Source organism: Mytilus edulis, chromosome 1 (assembly GCF_963676685.1).
Source record: "Mytilus edulis chromosome 1, xbMytEdul2.2, whole genome shotgun sequence".
In the NCBI taxonomy this organism is placed as follows: Eukaryota; Metazoa; Mollusca; class Bivalvia; order Mytilida; family Mytilidae; genus Mytilus; species Mytilus edulis.
Window position 1 is genome coordinate 25,946,670 of NC_092344.1, and position 20,333 is coordinate 25,967,002.

The 20,333-nt window shown below is 31.1% G+C and overlaps 1 protein-coding gene and 1 long non-coding RNA gene across 2 annotated transcripts in view; one reads left to right on the plus strand and one right to left on the minus strand.

Annotated features, from left to right (window-relative positions):
* Nucleotides 1-20,333, plus strand: part of LOC139528698 (uncharacterized) — a 493,302-nt gene that overhangs the window by 161,264 nt on the left and 311,705 nt on the right. The window lies entirely within an intron of this gene.
* LOC139528679 (receptor-type tyrosine-protein phosphatase mu-like) overlaps nucleotides 1-20,333 on the minus strand; it is a 154,172-nt gene that overhangs the window by 127,045 nt on the left and 6,794 nt on the right. The window contains exons 3-4 of the mRNA XM_071324801.1: nucleotides 16,808-17,011; nucleotides 6,315-6,527 (exon numbers count right to left, since the gene is read on the minus strand). Of these exons, the coding sequence (XP_071180902.1) occupies nucleotides 6,315-6,527; nucleotides 16,808-17,011 (417 nt within the window). The remainder of the gene's footprint in view (nucleotides 1-6,314; nucleotides 6,528-16,807; nucleotides 17,012-20,333) is intronic.

Consider the following 20,333-nt stretch of genomic DNA (forward strand, 5'->3'; position numbering starts at 1 on the left):
TAACTGTTTTGATCTGAGCGTCACTGATGAGTCTTATGTAGACGAATCGCGCATCTGGCGTATTAAGTTATAATCCTGGTATCTTTGATAACGATACACTCCTCATCTTCTCCATTATATCTGATTATGCCGTTTGTGTAGCTTCAACTGTATTTACCGATTCCAGTTTTCCTAACAATGTGAAATTGCAATGGATTCCTTCCACACCCTCCTCATGCTCCTCAAAAAGTGTGTTGAGGTCTACCAGAGTCTCAGCAATATCATGCTCCTCCTTCTTCTTCTTACGCTCTTGAACCCTTGAATATCTAAAAAGAAGAATGATAGGATTATTTATAATGTTAAATATAAAAAGACATAACTTTACAGAAATGTTAGGCTTTATGTATATTTATTAATCACACTCAACATATTTTGTACACAATTGAGACTTTGAGGATGCAGAACAACAATTTAAGACCTGTGCATATATGCTTTTATGACCCTTTTAAAATACCATCATAATCATTTGACATTTTGTCAAATGTTTCAATCAAAACATAATAAATTGTAAGATAACATACCTTTCCATTGACTTTTGATCATTGTCCTGAATTTTACTACAATGGCTTTTTTCAAGACCAAGTTTCTCTGATAGGGCCCAATTTGGATGAGTTTGATCATACAGGGCTGATGGTTTACCTGAAATTCAGAAATTAAGACATATAGATGTAATTTACATTTACAGACATTTTCTTATTTATCATGATCTATATATTATAAATACATAATTAAATTATCATTGAACACCATATAATGTATACCGGGTGTCAATAATATGTTAACAAAGCATACATGTACATGAAGTATGGCATATTCATGTGTTTAGTTCATTTATACTTAAAAATAAACACATAGTACATGTTATCCTATATTTGTACTAAAGGATCTTAACGGTTTTACACGTTTTTTTATATAAATTATAATCATTTTTATCATAGCTATTAGCCCAAAATCCTAGTAAAAATCTATAAAACAAATAATAATATCAATAAAGATGAAACTTGTAAGTTGTATTTCTACCCTGTTTACTGCATCGACAATTCGTCATGCATATTTTTTTTCGTTCTACAAAAGGGAAAATAATCGTGTAGGAGGGAAAATAAAACAAAACTTACCAGTTGCAAAGTGGTCGGAGCAAATTTTGGAATATGCTGTCGGCATCCATTCTTTCCTTCCAATCCTGCATATCCACAATTCTCTCCGTTTTGTTGACAATATTTTGGTCAGTTCTCCTTGGATTAAAACAATTTTCGGAACAGCATGATACGATCTTTTGACTTCAACTCGATCTGATCTGTTGTGACAGTTATAAATAACACAGGTATTAACCATTGTGTTATTTATTCTAAGCTTAAGGCGATTTTAATGTCTCGATACTAGGTAAACAATTTATAACATGCCCTTAAATTATTCTTTATCTTTACTGTATCTTTTCTCGTCTTTTTCGTTAAGACCATCAGGTTCTAAAGAGTGGAGTTGGTGGATCCAAAAGTTCTCTCTTCTCCTTCTCGCCGTGGTGTCCCACTCGGAGTTGACTTCTATGATTTGGAAAGTAACATAATCGATGTTTCGTTGAACGAATATGTCTTGTGAGAGGACTACTATACTAATATACATATGTCGTCCTTCTTTTAAATTTGTATCTTTATATGTACATGTTGATACAAAAATGTATTGCGCAGTTTAAATAGTAAATTTATCTCTTAATCATATATATGTCATCGAAGGTTCGTTACATAGATTCATATAGGTTCAAAATATAAATGAAGTATTTGCAATAGTTATACTGTGGCTAATTTAATTGGCCACACCTGATAGATACATATACTAAATTATCATGTTATAGAATAAACATAAACATATATATATCAATAAAAAGTAAATAAATGAACTTTATTCTCATAAATCTTTGTGCCGAAGTCACAGAGAAAAGTTGTATTTACAATAACAAAAATCCTTTGACGTTAGCGATTTATTCAGCGAGATATACACAGTCCTAACATTGTAGAGAACGGAGATTACAAGTTTAAGGGTTGGCGGTTTCTCGATAGCCGCGTCGATGTTAAAGCTAGATTAAAATACACAATTTTGACCACAGATTTCATTTTCATTGTAATTTATAACCATGTATCTGTGCAGAAAGTTGATGAACCAGGCGTATTTCATAGAACGTCTCTTCTTTTTTTCTAAAAACGTTCATCTGAAGATACCAAGACATTGTTGGTAAATATTCCTTAACAACTTCACAAATAATAAACAATGGTCTTTAAGTATATATTTGTGGTACTGACATTGTATTTGCAATACATATTTGACGTGGCTTGGTACTTAAACATACCGTCATTGTGTTACTGAGATAGGAGAAGTCTCATCTTGCATAGTGCTTATGTACTTTGTTTTGGATTTAAAACAAAACTAGGTAAATAAAGAATGTTTAATGTAAAACTTATCACTTGGTTATTGTTATTCCCATATATGTCCCATGTATGGTATGGTATCAGGGTTGGGGTGCCCGTTTCGCACACATTTCAAAACACAATTCGGCTTTATGTCTCGTGTATGCCAGATATTGGATAACGTGCCTAAGCTTGTAATTTACTTTCCTGGTATCTGTCATCTCTCAAAAAGTTTCTATGGTACATCAATAACCAAAAATATTTATATTTTTCCTTTCTCAAACTGTTTTTTTTTCTCCTGTGTCTTTGCTGACCCTCCGCCTCCTACCACATTTATATGTTGCTTTCGTCAGTAATACATGGTTAACATAAACAGGAAGGACATTCTTCACTATCTGCATGTCTTAATAATAAATCTGTTTTCATCTGTTTCCTCATTTACATTGTCATCATTTTCAAATATTTCATCAGTTTTGGTTGATTCATTGACATATATTTATTCTTCATCATCCAATTCTTTCACATTCCATCCAAACAAACTTAGAAATGTGTCTTTCTGTTCTACATGTGCAACAAGTGATAATTGTGTGCTCTAATTTGACACATTTGCACACTTCTATGTAGAAACTTGTGTAACACAACTTTCCCTGCAAAATTGTTATCTCAGATTGATGGACAGTATTGTGCTCTATTACATGCCATTGAGGAATTCTTAAGACCTTCTATTTGTTTTCTTTATTTTGTGTGTATAACAGCTGGGATTCGACAGACATACTAAAAATCAGAGCTTTCTCTATAACTTTAAAATGAAGAAATAATTCAACCAAATTAAAAGACACATGGTAGGTGTTTTCATACTTTGATCCCTGGTTAGTTTTATATAGCATTTGTACTTAGTGGACAGGATACAATAATTAATTCTGTTTTTTTTTGTTTTTTTTAAATAATTCATATTTTCTAAATATTACAATTATAATTTTTAATTTTCTTTTATTTGAAGTTGCTTATACCTAAATGATGGAAAAAAAATCTAAAAAAACCTCATTGTTTCCAAATATCTGTACCTGGTGATGAAAGTAAGAAAATATCTGTATTGAATAAATTGGAACAGTAAGAAGTATTATAGTGAAAGAGACGAATCATCCTGTCAATAATGCTACATTTTGGAGAAGGTATTGGATGAATCTATTTCTACAAACAGTCCGGACGCCTCAGAGACCAAAATGGAAAATATGAATTTAAACACATACATTCAGGTAGTCAAAAAGGATGTTGATCAGAAACTTTTTGTTACAGCTGATTACAGAAATTGGTCAGTGTTTCAAGAATTCGGTAATCATTTTGTACAGGTCACTTTAAATTTGAAAAAAAACCTAAATAACAAAGAAAATGTAGCAACGATTAGATTTACAGGTAATAAGGAGAAAAAAGAGGAACGAAAGATACCAGAGGGACAGTCAAACTCATAATCGAAAAATAAACTGACGACGCCATGGCTAAAAATTAAAAACGACAAACGGACAAACAATAGTACACATGACACAACATAGAAAACTTAAGCATATGCAACACGAATCCCACCAAATCTTAGAGTGATCTCAAGTGCCTCGAAAGGATAAGCATCGTTCTGTACTTTGGTCATCATCTCCGTATTTGCCAAATGGAGAACATATGGGTTTTTTTTCAAGAATCTTTCACGGATATGAATGTAGTGGAATGTACACGGCACATTACAACATATTTTTACAGGGGGGCAATATTGGACATATCAATAAGTCTACATAAAGTTACATGCTATATAAATATAAACAGTTTGTAGACGAAGAATACAATGGCAGCAACGAGGCAGCATTGATGGACAATTTGAATGTATGAAGACTTAGCACGTTTTTACATTATGACCGATGCCCGACATGGCTGAAGGACAAACGATAGGGATACACGTGTTGTAGCCATAGGAGACAAAATTAACAAAGTACTGAAATGTGAACAGGTCACTTAAGCAGACGATTTTGTATCACACAGAAAGGAAAAACTTGCAACTCAAAGAATATACCAGTACTTGGATGATAATGATGTAAAAGTGGGTATTCATTCACATGACAGAATCGTGAGTATAAATAAGTTGGTACGTGATTCTGGTGAAGTAAACCAGAACGAGCCTATTAGCATGGAATTAAAGTAATGAAAAGTGCCATGAAAAACGTATCCTTTGGACCAAAATATTTAAGAGATAAAACAAGGACTAACTAGCTTGAGGACAAGGTAGAATCAGTAGCCACCCCATTGCATTGGGCAATTCGTAATTGCGACCAACATTTTAAAGAACTGACGGACCTTTTGCTTAATGTTGTGGAACATTACAAACACAACCATACTAAATGTCACCCAGACTGAAGATACAAAAGAGATTTAAACTATGAACTTCAAAGGATAACTCTCAATAAACCTAAAGCAGAAAAAAACTACTTCAAGGTGTGATTCATAAATCTGTAATTTTCAAAAGTCAAGATCATTTTGTTCTTGTACGTGATACATCATATTATGTAGAAAGTTTTAACAATACAATGAACATGTTTCAGGACAATAGAATTGTGTTTAGTGATGCAAAATATAATACATAATGAGCCTGTTTAACTGTCTGTCACTGGAATGAAAAATGTGGACAGGGTCTTTATATCTATTATGAATCCTAAAAAAAGACATGTTCCAAGAAGCATGTAAGAAAAGAAAAATTATAAACTTTTAAAGAAACAATATATGGAAAAGACAAATAATGTCAATTTATCTGTGACCATATTTTTGATAGACAAGACAGTTTTAAAAACTTAAAATTCTACATCAAAATATGGCACTATGACACAAAAAAAAATGGAATTATGACAAAAAAATAAAGTAGATTAATTTATTTATTTGTTATTTTTCATTTTTCACATTTTATATTTATATTTAATCTGGAAATTTATCATGTAAATCATGGGTATAGTAAGTTATCTATTTACATCTATTGTTGGTTTATTTCAAAATGTGTTATTGCTTACTTTTTCATCATCCGCTGTTTATTCCATGTCTTACCTATCTAAAGATCGCCCATATCTAAAAACGCATAATTGATGTAGGGTTGTAAAATTGTCTAGGTCATCCCAGGTCTATAAATCTTTAATGTATAGATAACACCGACTTTAATTTTTTATTGTCTCTTTTCTTGAAAAAGACATTATATTATTTTGTTCTGATTATTATTTGTTTTCTTTAGCCAAATTATGTTATTGTGTGCGTTTTTTGTTTCAGAATATGTTGATTAGAAATTTCTAATAGTGTATCGTAAATTGCATGCTTTTTCATATCACTCTGCTATGTCGATAATTTTCTTTGTAAGAGTTGTTGAAATATTCACTATGTATCGTGTTAATCTCATTCGTAACCAAAAGAGATAACGACACCATTATGTTTCTGAATTGTTAGTTACATTCTCATTTTTGCTTGTTGTATTGAAGCGATCCATTCAGATCTTAAAAGTATAATCTTCCTTTATTTTCCAATAACATAATAACATCAACTTAGCAAACAGTATACCGCGCTTGTAGTTTCAATGTAAATGATACAACTCAGCTGTAAGCATAAGTACATGTTTTCTTTGATATGAAATAGGTAATGATTTTGAATTTGACTTTTTTTATATGAAATAGTTTTATAAATCAAACAATCCTTTATAATAATTTTAGAATAAATGTTTCCCCCGACTAGAAAAGAATATTTTAGACATGTTCACAAACACAAGTGTTGGATGTACCTTCTCACAGGGAATTTAAATGCATAGTATGCAAAACAAACGGATCTTAAATCAATAACAATCTGTAGTACGTTTGTATACGTTACCATAAATTGCTACGTAGCACAACTCCACGAAGCAAGTCGCATTGGATCTTCTGTTGATGAAATACATATTTTTAGCCAGCATACTACAAGTAATGTTTTGAGTAATGGCAGGTACACCGGAATCCTTGTCTGTATAGCAAAGGCCGCTAACGTTACTCTGGTCAGCAGTTCCATTGTGTAGATACAAACTGAACCCATCCATTCGTTGTGCAACTGTAAATTATAATCAATTGATCAATGGGGGAAAATAGAAAGAAAGAAAAAACTGACACAGATTCAAGTAAGTTTTTTTTTTAAATAATCTGGTGCGAAGATCATTATTATCAATATGTGACAACAAGAGATTCCATACGCTGGAATTCTTCCTTCTATTAAAAAGAATTTGCCGAAATGGATTTGAGCGGAATTTAGTCTATGGGATGGCATTTTTTTCTGTAGACGGCTATACTTGTACTACGAGATACGTACTTGTAACATAAGGTTTGATATTTGGTACCATAGTACATGAACTACTGGGTTGTAGTTTTTTGGTTAATGTCTAGATCACAATTCATTCAGAATTACATTCACAATCATGTCGGTTCTCTAATTTATTATACATGAACCTCAAATTTTTTTAAAGTCCATGTTTTTTTTCAAAGAGTTCAAATATAAGATAAACGCATAATACCGTAAATTGGGAAATTTTGGCGTCTGGATATTTTCGCGGTTTTTACTCAAAAGGCATGTGTTTTATGTTGGTGTTCAGTTAGCACCAAAACAACAATATACACTAGTTCAGCAATGCTATATTAAGTAAATTGTAAAATTTAATCGTATTAATGATTTAAAGTTACTATTAAAAAACATGTATACTAATTATGTTTCCGTAAGATCTTGCCCCGAGCGGAGAGACAAGTTCTAATTAATTTTATATTTTTGGATTAACAATAGCAATCAATACACTGGACAATTGATCTGTCAAATTAATTAAAACGACGACAATTTTAATAGAAAACAAAACTATTTAATGATTTCAATATAAAATTATATCAAATCTATCAAAATTGAAAAAAAGTCCGGTTAACCGGTTATCGTTTTTGGTATTCGGTATTCGGTCGTTCAAACGGTTAACCGGTTAACCGTTGACAACACTATATTAAACATCTTCGCTCAAAGTGAAATAATCGAATAGTGATGTTACAAATTGCCCCCTTCCCAACCCATCCCATCCCCACTCCAAAAAAGAGAGAAGTACTCCCTTCTCTGTCGGGCTTTTCTGCAATACACGATGCTGTTGCAAATTGACCCCTCTCCCCCCCCAAAAAAAACAAACTTTTTTTCCAAAATTGAAGATTTTTTTTTTCTATTTCTAATATAGTGTGGAGAAAAATTGTCTTTTGAATATTTTTGCATATACTCCAGGCTATCTGTGGATTAAATATGTATAACTGGGTAAAAACTGAAAAATAAGGGGGAAAAATACCAATTTTGAGTCAAAAGTGAAACAGAATAGAGAACAATAAGACATGATTATCATTACTTTTTATTCTGTAATAATTTTCATCTCATTCTGGACCTTTGAAAAAAGTACACCTATTTTATTTCCACGGATGCAAAAAAACATTTCAGTCTTTTAAAAAAATCACAATTTTTTAACTTGTTGCTATGGTGCTGATTTCGTAGCTATGCAAATTGTTTTATCTTTTTTAATTACCATTAAATAATTTTATTCAAGTTAATCATTAATACACTTCTTTAAAAAAAATCACTGTATTTTATTGTACCCTTTTTATATATATCCACCAGAGCATATTACTTTCTATCTAATTATTTTATCATTTAAGTGGTATTGTGAACCCTAAAATTTGTTAGCATTTGGTCTTGTTGCTATGGCAACGCATGGGACAAAACACAAACCACTTTGCATAACACAGTTTTTTATCATATACTACAATATGACATTTGTTTGGAGTGACTTTGAAACAACCCATTTACCATCCCTGCATGGTCCTGATGAAGAACTGTACTTAAATGTGCCCAAGATAATTGTTATCATTGCTATATTGATAATATTAGGTAATACATTGTATCTGATACTAACTTATTATTTTCTCTCTTACTTCTTTTTAATATATAATGAATCAGGAATTGTTCATGAAAATAGTTTTCACACAAACAAAACTGAAAAATTATTACATTTTGTATTTATTTTATAAATCTCACATCAAATCAACATACGTATGCATGTATGTGGGTTTAAGATTGCATCTTACAGGCCTTTTCCTTCATTTAAAAATTTATCACTGAGGGTTTTAACTGTAGGCTGCATTATTTTGAAACCTGTCCACTTTGCCTCCATCAATACCATTACATTCCCTCTAATTTGCGTTTTTTACAGCTTGAATGAAACACGAAATAAAGATGTGTTTACCAATAAGTATCATTACCGTTGGTAAAATGTCAATTTATAGGACGACAAAAAAGAACAATAGAAATGTCCTTTGAATAAAATATGTACATGTATAAAATCTACCAATGTTATTACACACTCGTCTTTTAGACACTCAATTCACGTCAGATTGTTACTTCGGGTCATTTGTTAAAGCTTGAGAAGACGGGTTATAAAGCTGTAATTTAGGATAAAACTTCAGGTTAAACGTCAATTTATAGGACGGTGAGAACAAACAAACGACACTTCTTCAAAATAACGTTGGAACAAATCCACAAATGCCTTTACACACTGCCACTACGTTGGGCTGAATAAAAGACAAGGTTGTCACTTTGGGTCATTTGTTCAAGTTAAAGTGAGACATGAAATAATATTGGTTTTGTATCAATACCTTAGCCAAAATGTGGGTTAATAGGATAACAATAACGAACAAACATTTCTGAATAAAGTTTGTATACAAAAATTACATATTCTAGCTACGTGACGCGTATCTAAAGACAGGTTCACTACAACCCATTAAAAGTCTGATATGGCCTATATCTGTACTCGACTGTACTGATTTTTACTCGACCAGTCTGAATTAGTCTGAGATTTACTTGATAATACTCGACTGTAGTCTGAACTATACTTAACAGTCTGAATGACTTTTGTGTACTTGACCAGTACTTAACCGTTTTATACGAGTCTAAACTGTACTCGACCTAGTCTGAACCGTACTCGACCTAGTCTGAACCATACTCGACAAAGTCTGAACCATACTCGACATAGTCTGAACCATACTCGACCAAGTATTAACCAAACTAGACCTATTCTTTGTATCTATTAACTGAATTTTATCAATTTAGGAATTTTTTTAATAAAAATAAAATTTAAACAACAACTTAAAATTAAAAATGTATTCAATACAGTATTGAAATTAAAATTTCACAATAATCAATCATAATATAACTTCAACTCAATATTAATCAACACTTACATAATAATATATATCAACTTTTAAAATATAAATAGAACAAGCTGATAAATAATCTAAAGAAATAAATTGTGACTAAATTATGTTTTCAATCTTATTCAAATTTTATGAATATTTCGGAAGTATTTTATGGTAATTGGACTATTTTCACCATAAACTTAAGCCAAGGATTTGTATTTACTATACAAATCCTTGATAACCTTTTTAAAAAAGGAAATGTATTCCAAAGTAACAGTAAAAAAAAATTTAAATTAATTTAAGTATTTTTTTGTCAAATTAACATGGCATACATAACGCACTTTAATATGTTCTAATTTACTCAGTACATGTGTGGTTTACAGGTAAAAAGAAAGCCCTATTTTCTTAAATTCGTGTATTACTTATCTAGTACATGCATGTATATTCAAAAAGCCTTTTTATTCAATTTAAACAGGATGTTGCAATTTTGAATCAATGTTATTTATAATTAAATACCTCTGACCAGGTGTGATCTTATTAATGAGTTTGCCCCAAGCAGAGGTTATACTTTATATTTCACCACTATTCAGAAAAATAATTTTATTCATTTATTTAATTTTATCCCTTTTTGATATAAGTTATATATAATATATTTGTTTTATCCTAAATATTATCAGAGATATATTTCTTTTATAAGGTTAAAATCTGTTATAAATTTTGTTGGCTGTTGTTATATATGTCAGTTAAAAAGAAATTTATTTAAACAATTAAAAAAGTAGAGGGTTTTTAGTCTAGTATGGTTCAGACTGGTCAAGTATTGTTCAGACCTTTGGTTAAGTATGGTTTAGACTGGAAAAATAGGTCGAGTACATGTCAAGAATGGGTTAAGACTGTTTCAGACTGGTCGAGTAATAGTTCAGACTATTTTTAACGGCAAAGATAAGGGTCAAGTATGATTCAGTACAGTCAAGTATGGTTCAGACTGGGGTCGAGTAATGTCAAGTAAAAGTCAGACCAATTCAGACTGGTCGAGTAAAAATCAGTACAGTCGAGTACAGATATAGGCCATTTCAGACTTTAATGGTTTGTAGTGGGTTGTAACCTTGATTCATTTGAAAAAGGTTCAGTGAGACGTAACATAAAGCTGAGTTAGCATGAAAACATTAGGTACGATGTCAATATGTAGAACGACGAAAATGAACATAAGAAATAACTTCTGTATAACGCTTGAATAAATTCCGACTTACGACAATAGTTCAAAAACCAAAGTGCTTATACTACTGTAGTGGAATACATCATTACAATATGTTCCTATAATGAGTGCGAAATTTATGTTCGGGCACAAATAATATCGAAGATGGCAATCGAGATTACTAAAATAACTTGACTTTTACAACTCGTAGAAGTGTTCAACAAATAAGGCGATCCCTGTGTTCACCTTTACCACATTAATCAAACTTGTGTCACTTAAATTAATTGTAATGTTAGATAGTCCTATTTGTTTGGAAAGTAGTTAGTGTTTTGTTGAATTTTTTTCTAGATAGAATTCAGCAGCTGTTGTTTTTGTTTTTAATTTTGTATTCCTTGCTATATGTTAACCATTTGTAGATCGGTTTCCCTTTTAAAGATCATTTTATGTATTCGTCTTTGAGTATTTATATTCCTAAGTATACGTCTTTGATTTCTCCACTGTCACTGCATTCCTTGGAACAATACTACTTCTTTGTTTAATTCATTTCTTGATATTTATGTGCCTTGTTTTATTGCTTTTTTGTATGTGTACTAGGGCAAACATACCACACATGTGTCACGCATGTACCTTAAAACGCATGTGTCAAAGGTGTGTTACATGCGTAATACACATGTTTCTTGCCATGCATGCGAATCACGCGTGGTACACCTGCGTTTACATGCGGAGCACACGCATGTGATCTGCATGTGTCAGAAATACACCTGTGTCACGCAAGTGTTGGAGAACGCATGTGACACATGCAATATTTGCATTTGTAACACATGTAGAGAAAAACGCATGTGATACACAGGCAACAATTTGTTGATATGAATTCAAGTTAAATTTTGTACATGAATTTTTTGTTACATGTTTCACGTGAAATTCATATGACAATTATTAATTTTGTCCAGGTTGAACAAACATTTAAAAAATCAAAATGTGTTTACTAACATCTTATAACTTGTTAGACATGTTTTCCATTGAAAAATGAAAATGTACTCTTAAAAAATATATTTTCTCGTGAAATTCATGTGAATAAATCATTTTAAATTCATACAAACAATTCCCACTAACAAAGGTCATGTAAAAAATGTATATTTAATTTTATCTGAATTAAAACATGGAATACGTTAGACTTCAACCTTGTACTTGTTTGGCTTTATAACTATTTTGAAATGAGTGTCACTGGTGAGTCTTATGTACACGAAACGCGCGTCTGGCGTACTAAATTATAATCCTGGTACCTTTGATAACTGATTAGAGATATTAAACATTCTTGAGTTCAACTTTTGTAACACGAGATACGCATTCACCTGATTTGCACACATTCCAATTTTCTATTTGAAAAATTGAATCATAAAAGCTGTTCACCTTTGTCTTACGATTTTCCATAAAAGGGGCTCATATGATTAATATTTATCTTTTTATTTGGCATAAATTATCTCCCTTGATAGTTAATCAGATACAACTAAAAAAAAATTGTTGATTTTGAATTATTTCTATCAATGTTTATATTTATCTGTTGCAGAGTCATAAGGGTGGACTTTGTATATATATAAAAATTTGCGAAAGCAAATTTACAGATCTAACATTGTTGGGTTGATGTTTAGACGAGTTGTATATACATTATGTTCACAGCCATGTATCACCATCACTGCTGGTTAACCGATGGATAAATCTATTATAGAGTTGTCACTGACTCAGACGTACTTATAAATATAATTATTTTCTGTGACTGTATCTTACATTAATTTGTAGGATCCTTTACTATAGATAATTTAGCTGATCTGTAAAAATAACATCTCCATGCCTTATATATCATGTACTGTAGTACGACGAAATAAAGTATAGCAATTTTCAACGGAACACTTTGTTTTTATTATCTTTTAAAAAATGTTGAACAAACTTTAACATATTACACGAAAGACTCTTAATGTATTCAAGGTTATGCATTGTCTTCTATTTGTAAAAACCAACAGGTATTTCAATTTCATTCTTAATTAATATATAACAAATTTTTCTGGTATCTACATTTTCTAAGTGTTCTTTTTTATTACGATTATTATTAATATGTATTGCATAGGGCGTTTTTACTTTAGTTTTCTTTGAATTTTCCTGTTTTAAAATCTTAAACCATTCTCTTGGACAAGCTTTCTTTAATTGGTAAAATTCTGACATCCAGTTACTTTTTATTTTAAGCTTTTGTAAAATAAAATGTTTTTCTATATTACCATTTTCATCAATGATGTCATTAACAAAGATAATATTACTATTTATCCAGTTTTGAAATGAAAGGCATTTGTTTTTTATCTTAATGAAATGAATTCCCCAAATAACTTTTTGACGTATAGATCAAAAGCTTTGTGGCTGTTGTGCCATTTTATTAGTTATCCATGCTTTAACAATGTTGAAATAAAATTTTGGCAGCTCCTTTAACTCTGGAATAGAGTCTGTGTTATCAATATTCATGTGAAAGATAAGGAAATCTTTTCCAAACTTATTAAGATAAAAAAGTGGAATAATTTTCCAATTTTTTTAGATCTCCATTAATTAACCTTTTGATCCACACAATTTTGATAGATTCTATGTTTTTTATCCGTCAATCAAAATTGTTGTTTATTACCATAAATCCAAACAATTGAGAAAACTTTTTAAAAAAATACGCCGCTATGTGCAACACGAACCTCCAAAATACATTGATGAATTCAGGTACTGTGAATGATAAACACTTAGGAACTTCCTCATGAACTTCCTGCTCAACATGTGGCAATCTAGGTTTTCGTATATTTCAAGGCAAATGTGTAGATCCAGTAAGACCCCTTTTTGGCCCCAACATATAGCAGTTTTGCAAAATTGTTAAAATGTAAACTTTTATTTATTTATTTTAAAGTAGAATGCTTCTGCATTAGAGAATGCTTCAGAATATGGGCGGTGTTCACAATACAATGCACATATATCGGGAACTAACATCATTAAGTCATGCTAAATTACTGAAATCTTCACAATTTTAGCATTTTAGTTAATTTTTAGACGGTTTTCGTCTAAAATGAAAACGGCCGCATTCGTCTTCATTCTTAATACTGAAATGTAAGTTGTATTTGATGATAACATATAACATATATAAAGGATGTATATGATATTAGTTATTTCTGAATAATAAAATATACAAGTTTTTATGATACTTATAAAATGCAGAAATTACAAATTATTCAACAAAAAACAATTTGTGTTTATCTTTTAAAACAACAAAGTGATGTCTTTCTTTCGAAAGGGAAAATACGGCCACAAATCAGAATTGTGAGCTATTATACAAGATTTCGACCTCATTTTACTCAAAGAGTAGCACATTGAGGTATATTTTTTATTACATATTTGATTTAATCAGGTAAAAATAGTCTACATGGAAATTGTTATGAAAATTTGAATACAGGATCAAAACTGTATCGTATGCCCATAAAATGAAGAAAGGATCGCATTCGTGTTTATCAAAAAAGTTATATTATTCACATTTTTAATGATTGCAATTGACATTGCATTTTTACCAATATGAAAAGAAATATTTACATTTTGAGCAACGCGTACACACAGTTAGTAGCATTCCCTAAAATTCATCATAATTTATGAAAAACAACCAATCCTGATGTTCAGGAATTACTGAAATCATATAGCAGTTTATAATGTGTATCAAAAGAAATAAAATAGCTGCAGTCTTATTTAAAAAAAAACAAAAAACATTTGGTATTTTATATCTTAATTCTAAAAAAAATGATCCAGAGGCCTTTAAAATAACTAATTACAAATAGTATTGCATTACTTTTATCAAAAGAAGACAATTGGGTAATTTAAAACACTAGTTAAAACAATAAACACAAACAAATCTCTAAGCATCTTTACTGTAACAGTTATACTATTTATTATTTTAGCATCTAGCGACATTAAATTGACATATATAGTACCTATTCTAAATGATAAAATTTTATTGATTTTAGGTGGTATATAAGCAATCTAACATCCCTAATTAACATCCCTAATTAATTGGGCATTTAAAAAGTCAGAATGCGAGTACATATGTTCAAACTCTTTTAGGTCATATTTTAGTAGCAATAAACAAAAGAACTATGTAAATTGAACATGTTTTGATACTATATATGCGCTTGAATTTTTACTTGATAACACCTTTGTTCGCTTTGGAGATATCGTCAAGTTATTTGAATTAGAATGGGGATTAACTGTACACCACTTTTTGCAGACCTGTTTTTGTATTGTTATGAGTTACAATTTATGACTTAAATTAGCAAAGACCCATCGAAACAAAATTTGATACAAAAATTTAACAACACTTTTAGATATTTGGATGATATATTGGCTCTCAATAATGACGACTTCAGTATGTATACTAAAGAAATTTATCCTGATGATCTTACTTTAAATAAAGCTAATACTAACAATGACCAGTGCCGTTTCCTCGATCTTGATATCTATATCATTAACGGGAAGCTTAATACACAAATTTATGATAAAAGGGAGATTTTTCATTTCCTATCGTTAATAATCCATTTTTAGATGATGACGTTCCCTTGTCATCATCTTATTGTGTTTATATATCTCAATTTTTACGATTCGCTCGTGTATGTAACAAAGTATTAGATTTTAGCGAGAGAAATTTATGTATTTCTGAAAAATAATTACACCAGGGTTTTCGATATCATAAACTAGTCAAAACATTTACTAAATTTTATCATCGGTATAAGGAAATAGTTCGTAAATATAACTCAACATGCAGACATCTTATACGTTCAGGTATTTTACATCCAATCTTAGAGGTCCGCGTTCATCGATGGGAATACTGTGGAGCTCGTTTTACATAAGAATTTTAATTATATAGTACGTATCCGTCATACAAAAATGTATACAAACAATTTAATGATCGATCGCTGACTGTTGTCACAGTAACACTTACATAGCTTTTTTGATTTATCTGACGGATTCTATAAGTCACCGATAACCGATCACTCATCGATCATTTACACACTCCTCACCAATCATTCACCGATCAGTCAAGTTCACATCAAGTATTTTTGTAGGAACTGGAAATTACCGAAATTATCTAACTTGTCAGTATAACGAAATTGAAAGCATTGATCATACATGTATGTAATTCACTAAAAAAATTACTAAGCCCTCAGGGAAATAAATTATTTTCTGTTGACAATTCTGGTAACAATCAATAGAACAAAACAACATATGATATTAGACCAAAAAAAATAATTTAACATTAAAATTGTTGACAGTCTAATATTTCCCGGAATGCGTATATTGTACTTCCGTTATGTGAAACCTTTTTAAACTAAAAAGCGATATTCAAATCCTGTATTAGATTGTTACAATTTATTAACTAGACTTATTCACTCTGTCTACACTGTACCAGTAACAAAGGTTTGGAGTATATGGTGTATAATATTAGGTACGGTGATGGAACATCAGTTAAGACACAGTGAAATTTGAATTATGTATTTCAACTAGCTGTTCTGTATTTGACATACGTATACATGGCCAGTCTATAGATTGGACAGTTTATGATGCATATAATGTCCTTGGTTGATACTCTTTTATTACATGTTTTTGGCTTAAAAAGTTTGTACGTATTTAAATCTACGCGGCTCCCGAATACTTCAGTTTTAACGTTCGGGATTACGGTTGATAAATGGGACATCGGCTGTCGAGTGTTCTATGTCGGCGAAGTACATGATTCCAGTACATAATACTAATGGATATTTGAATTACTTTTATGATGAAATAGTATTAACTACTGTAAAATTAAATACAATTTAATTGCACTTCAAGCGTGTACCCGTTTGCTTCACGTTTCAAACCTATGGATGCAATTACTTATAACTTACAAAATTCTCTGTAATAGATCACAATGTTTGTCATATGGGCAACTGCTGGAAGTTGAAGGCCCCACCATGCGAATGTTTGATCGAGTGCTGTAACGGAACATCCGTCGTCCCATTTATTATTTGCAGGTCCTTCAATCGCAAGGTTTGCGTAACGTTCTGGATAATCTGTTAGTTGTATCGCTACTCCCTGTGGTGCAAGATTTACTGAAAAGAAATCGTACAAAAACATTACATTTCATATATTGTTTAAAATCAAATAGCCAATATCATAGTCCTACCAATTTTAACCGTTAGTTGGCCGCTGCTGTTAATATCACTCAGAAACAATTGCATTTTTCTGCTAAGTTTGGAAAGCCGAGGCATTGCGATGTTAGTTAGACTGTTTTATGACCCGTTTAATCTCTCTCGTGATATTTCTAATGTTTTATTCCTGAAAACCCACTTCACACAATCGAACTGTCGTCTTTTTATTGTTTTGTTTTGATTTTTATGTTGTTATAGTAATGAATATCAAGCATAACGGGATATCACATACTTCGTAGATACTAAAGTTAAGGGAGCCTATTCAAATCGTTATAAAAGATTGTGTATTTCGTTATGACGAATTAAAATTGTTATAACGTTTACCATCGTGATAACGAATTTGTGGAACTAGTCATCACAGTTTTGTTTGTAATTTGTGATATCTGATCAAAGTTATTACCACAATATGTTTAGCTCACACGTAGATGCCAAAGTTAAGGAAGCATATTGTGGACCTTCTAAAAATATGATTTGAATACGCATCGTTTAATTTGTTTTATCAGATTATATTCGTGATAACGAATTTAAGGAATTACTTATCACATTTAACGGATTGGTGTTAAAGTTATATGAAACTTTAAATTAAAAAAAAATGTATATGTTTTTTTTTATAACTAAATGGCTAGTTTGTATTATAAAACTGATATACATATACTTTTTCTCAAGACAATTCTACTTTTTCTCATGATTAAGAAGACGTTTACTTCTTTTTAATTGCTTGCCTACAGCAAATAATTGCTAATGCTTATTTTGCAAATAAAATGCTATAAAACTACATTGTGGTCAAGTATGAATCACTTTTTGCCAAAGGTTTCAGTTAAGAAGATTTTTGATAAACAGCTACAAGTGCAAATTTAGAAGATAAGCTCATCTAATCCTGTGAGTCAGATGAGCTTAAAATCTGATAATGAATTTTAATCCGAAATCACAATCTACAATAAGAACTGTGATAACGAATTCCACAAATTCGTTATCACGATTATAATTCGTTATAACCAATTATAAAATTCCTTATAACGATGTTAATACGTTATCAGAAATTCACTAAAATTATGATAACGCATTTAAGGCAAGGATCAGTAAATGACCAGTCCATAGATTTTTTTTTTAATTTAGAACTCAATTAGATATTGGAAATATACATAAGAAAATTTAATAAAAAAGTATGTCACCGACTTCGTTTTCTGGAAAAAGGCATTTTTAAAATGCGATGTTAGTTAATTACATTGAATATATAGGGGAAAATCAATATTTTTCTTCAACAAATTTCGGTTCCTGAATAAATCACGTGAACCACTCCATAGAACTTTTTTATGAATTAAATGCTCCTCCTCTTTGTCTAACAAATTAGATGATGTGAAAAAAAATATATGGTCACCGACTTCGTTTTCCCTGTGGAAACGATGCAAACTCAACATTCTGGTCACAAAAAAATCAAAAATCTTGACGTCGTACTTTTTATTACATAACGTCAAGTCATCATGCAAATAATTTCCAACGTTCTTCGTGTTGATTATGCACGATAATTATGTGTTTTGAATTGATATATTCTTTTCATCATAAGAGTCTGGATAATTATCATTAATTTTTATTTTGTATTACCAGTATTCTTTATTCTTTACATTTAGCCCCCATTATTCTCTATTCATTTTCTTTTTTGCTTTTTATTCTGCAATTTTTGCCCGTTATTCTGTATAATCCGTAAACTCCAATCAGATCAACTTTTATGGACACGTATTTTAAAAAAAATTAAACGTTGTGAAAAAATGATATGTTCATTATCAATATGTACATGTTTAAGACAAATACTGTTTTAGACAAAAATACTTTGTAAGTACATGAACGCAAAAATAGTAGAAACATAAAAATAGAAATCATCCTTGATTATGTCTAGATAAGAGATACAATTGAAACCATTTTTTTGTATAAGTGAAAGTTGGGGGCATATTGTGTTACCCTTGTCCGTCTGTCCGTCCGTCCTCCGTCCCATTATGGAGATATATAGTTTTTCCGCATAACTTCTTATCAGTTTCAATCCTGGGTAGTTTTCCCCTTGCTGTCTGTTAGTACACATACAAAAGGTGTGCATGTGGTCATGGTTTTGATTTTTTTTTAATATTTGCTCTTATGGGAGATAGTTGAACTTTGTCATTTTTGGGAACCAATTCGTAAATCTCTTCGACTATCTTACATGTCATTTGTTTGCATTATTTGTCCGTTCCGATATATAATTCAACCACTTTTTGAAAAACCGGTAACTTTAGCAGCGGGACATGTAATAGCTTGTTTACTGTACTATATCACGACAAAACGTGTTCTGTCCATAACCTGTTGCTTAACATCGCATATATAATAATAAATAACATTATATCAATGATTCTTCAAATTCTTGAAAGAGTGCCGTGTGTTTATTAATACATCTGCAAGTAAACAAATAAAACACGCGGCATGTATACACACCGACATCTTTGTTAATTTTTTTTTTTCTGTATGCAAATAATAGACCACTTTCGAGTTCATCCGTCACCGGAAAAAACTCGTCAATTATGTGCGCCTTTATGACGTCATTTACCAGATAGAGGGGCTCGCCTATATCCCTGCACTGTTAACATTCCTCAAGCATCTTAGTGGTCGTCGTAGTGCAGGATAAAATAGAAATAATGGTTGTTTTGTAGGTACTAAATGACAGCAGTGCTGATTGTCAATTTTGAGAATTCAACTTGCCGAATAATTCGTACAATATAGAATCAAAGTTTTCCATCCACTCGCTCAACATAAGAATGGAAGTGACGACGCCCTTAAACGCACAAATGACGTTCACAAAAACCAGAGTTATTGACGGAAATGCATCGAACTCGAAAGTTGTCTATTGTATACTAGTCTATAGAAACGTTAAAGTTTACTAAATGGTGCTGGCTCCAAATGTGTTCACGTGTATGCTCGAAGGAAGCATATTTATATATATATATATATATATATATATATAAGTACGTCTGAGTCAGTGACAACTCTACAACAGATGTATCCATCGGATCGCCATCAATGATGGTGATACATGGCTGTGTACATAATGTATATACAACTCGTCTAAACATCAACCCAACAATGTTAGATCTGTAAATTTGCTTTCGCAAATTTTTGGTTCTTCCCTCGCCGGGATTCGAACCCATGCTACTGTGATATCGTGACACCAAATCGCCTGCACTGAGCCGTCCCGCTAGAC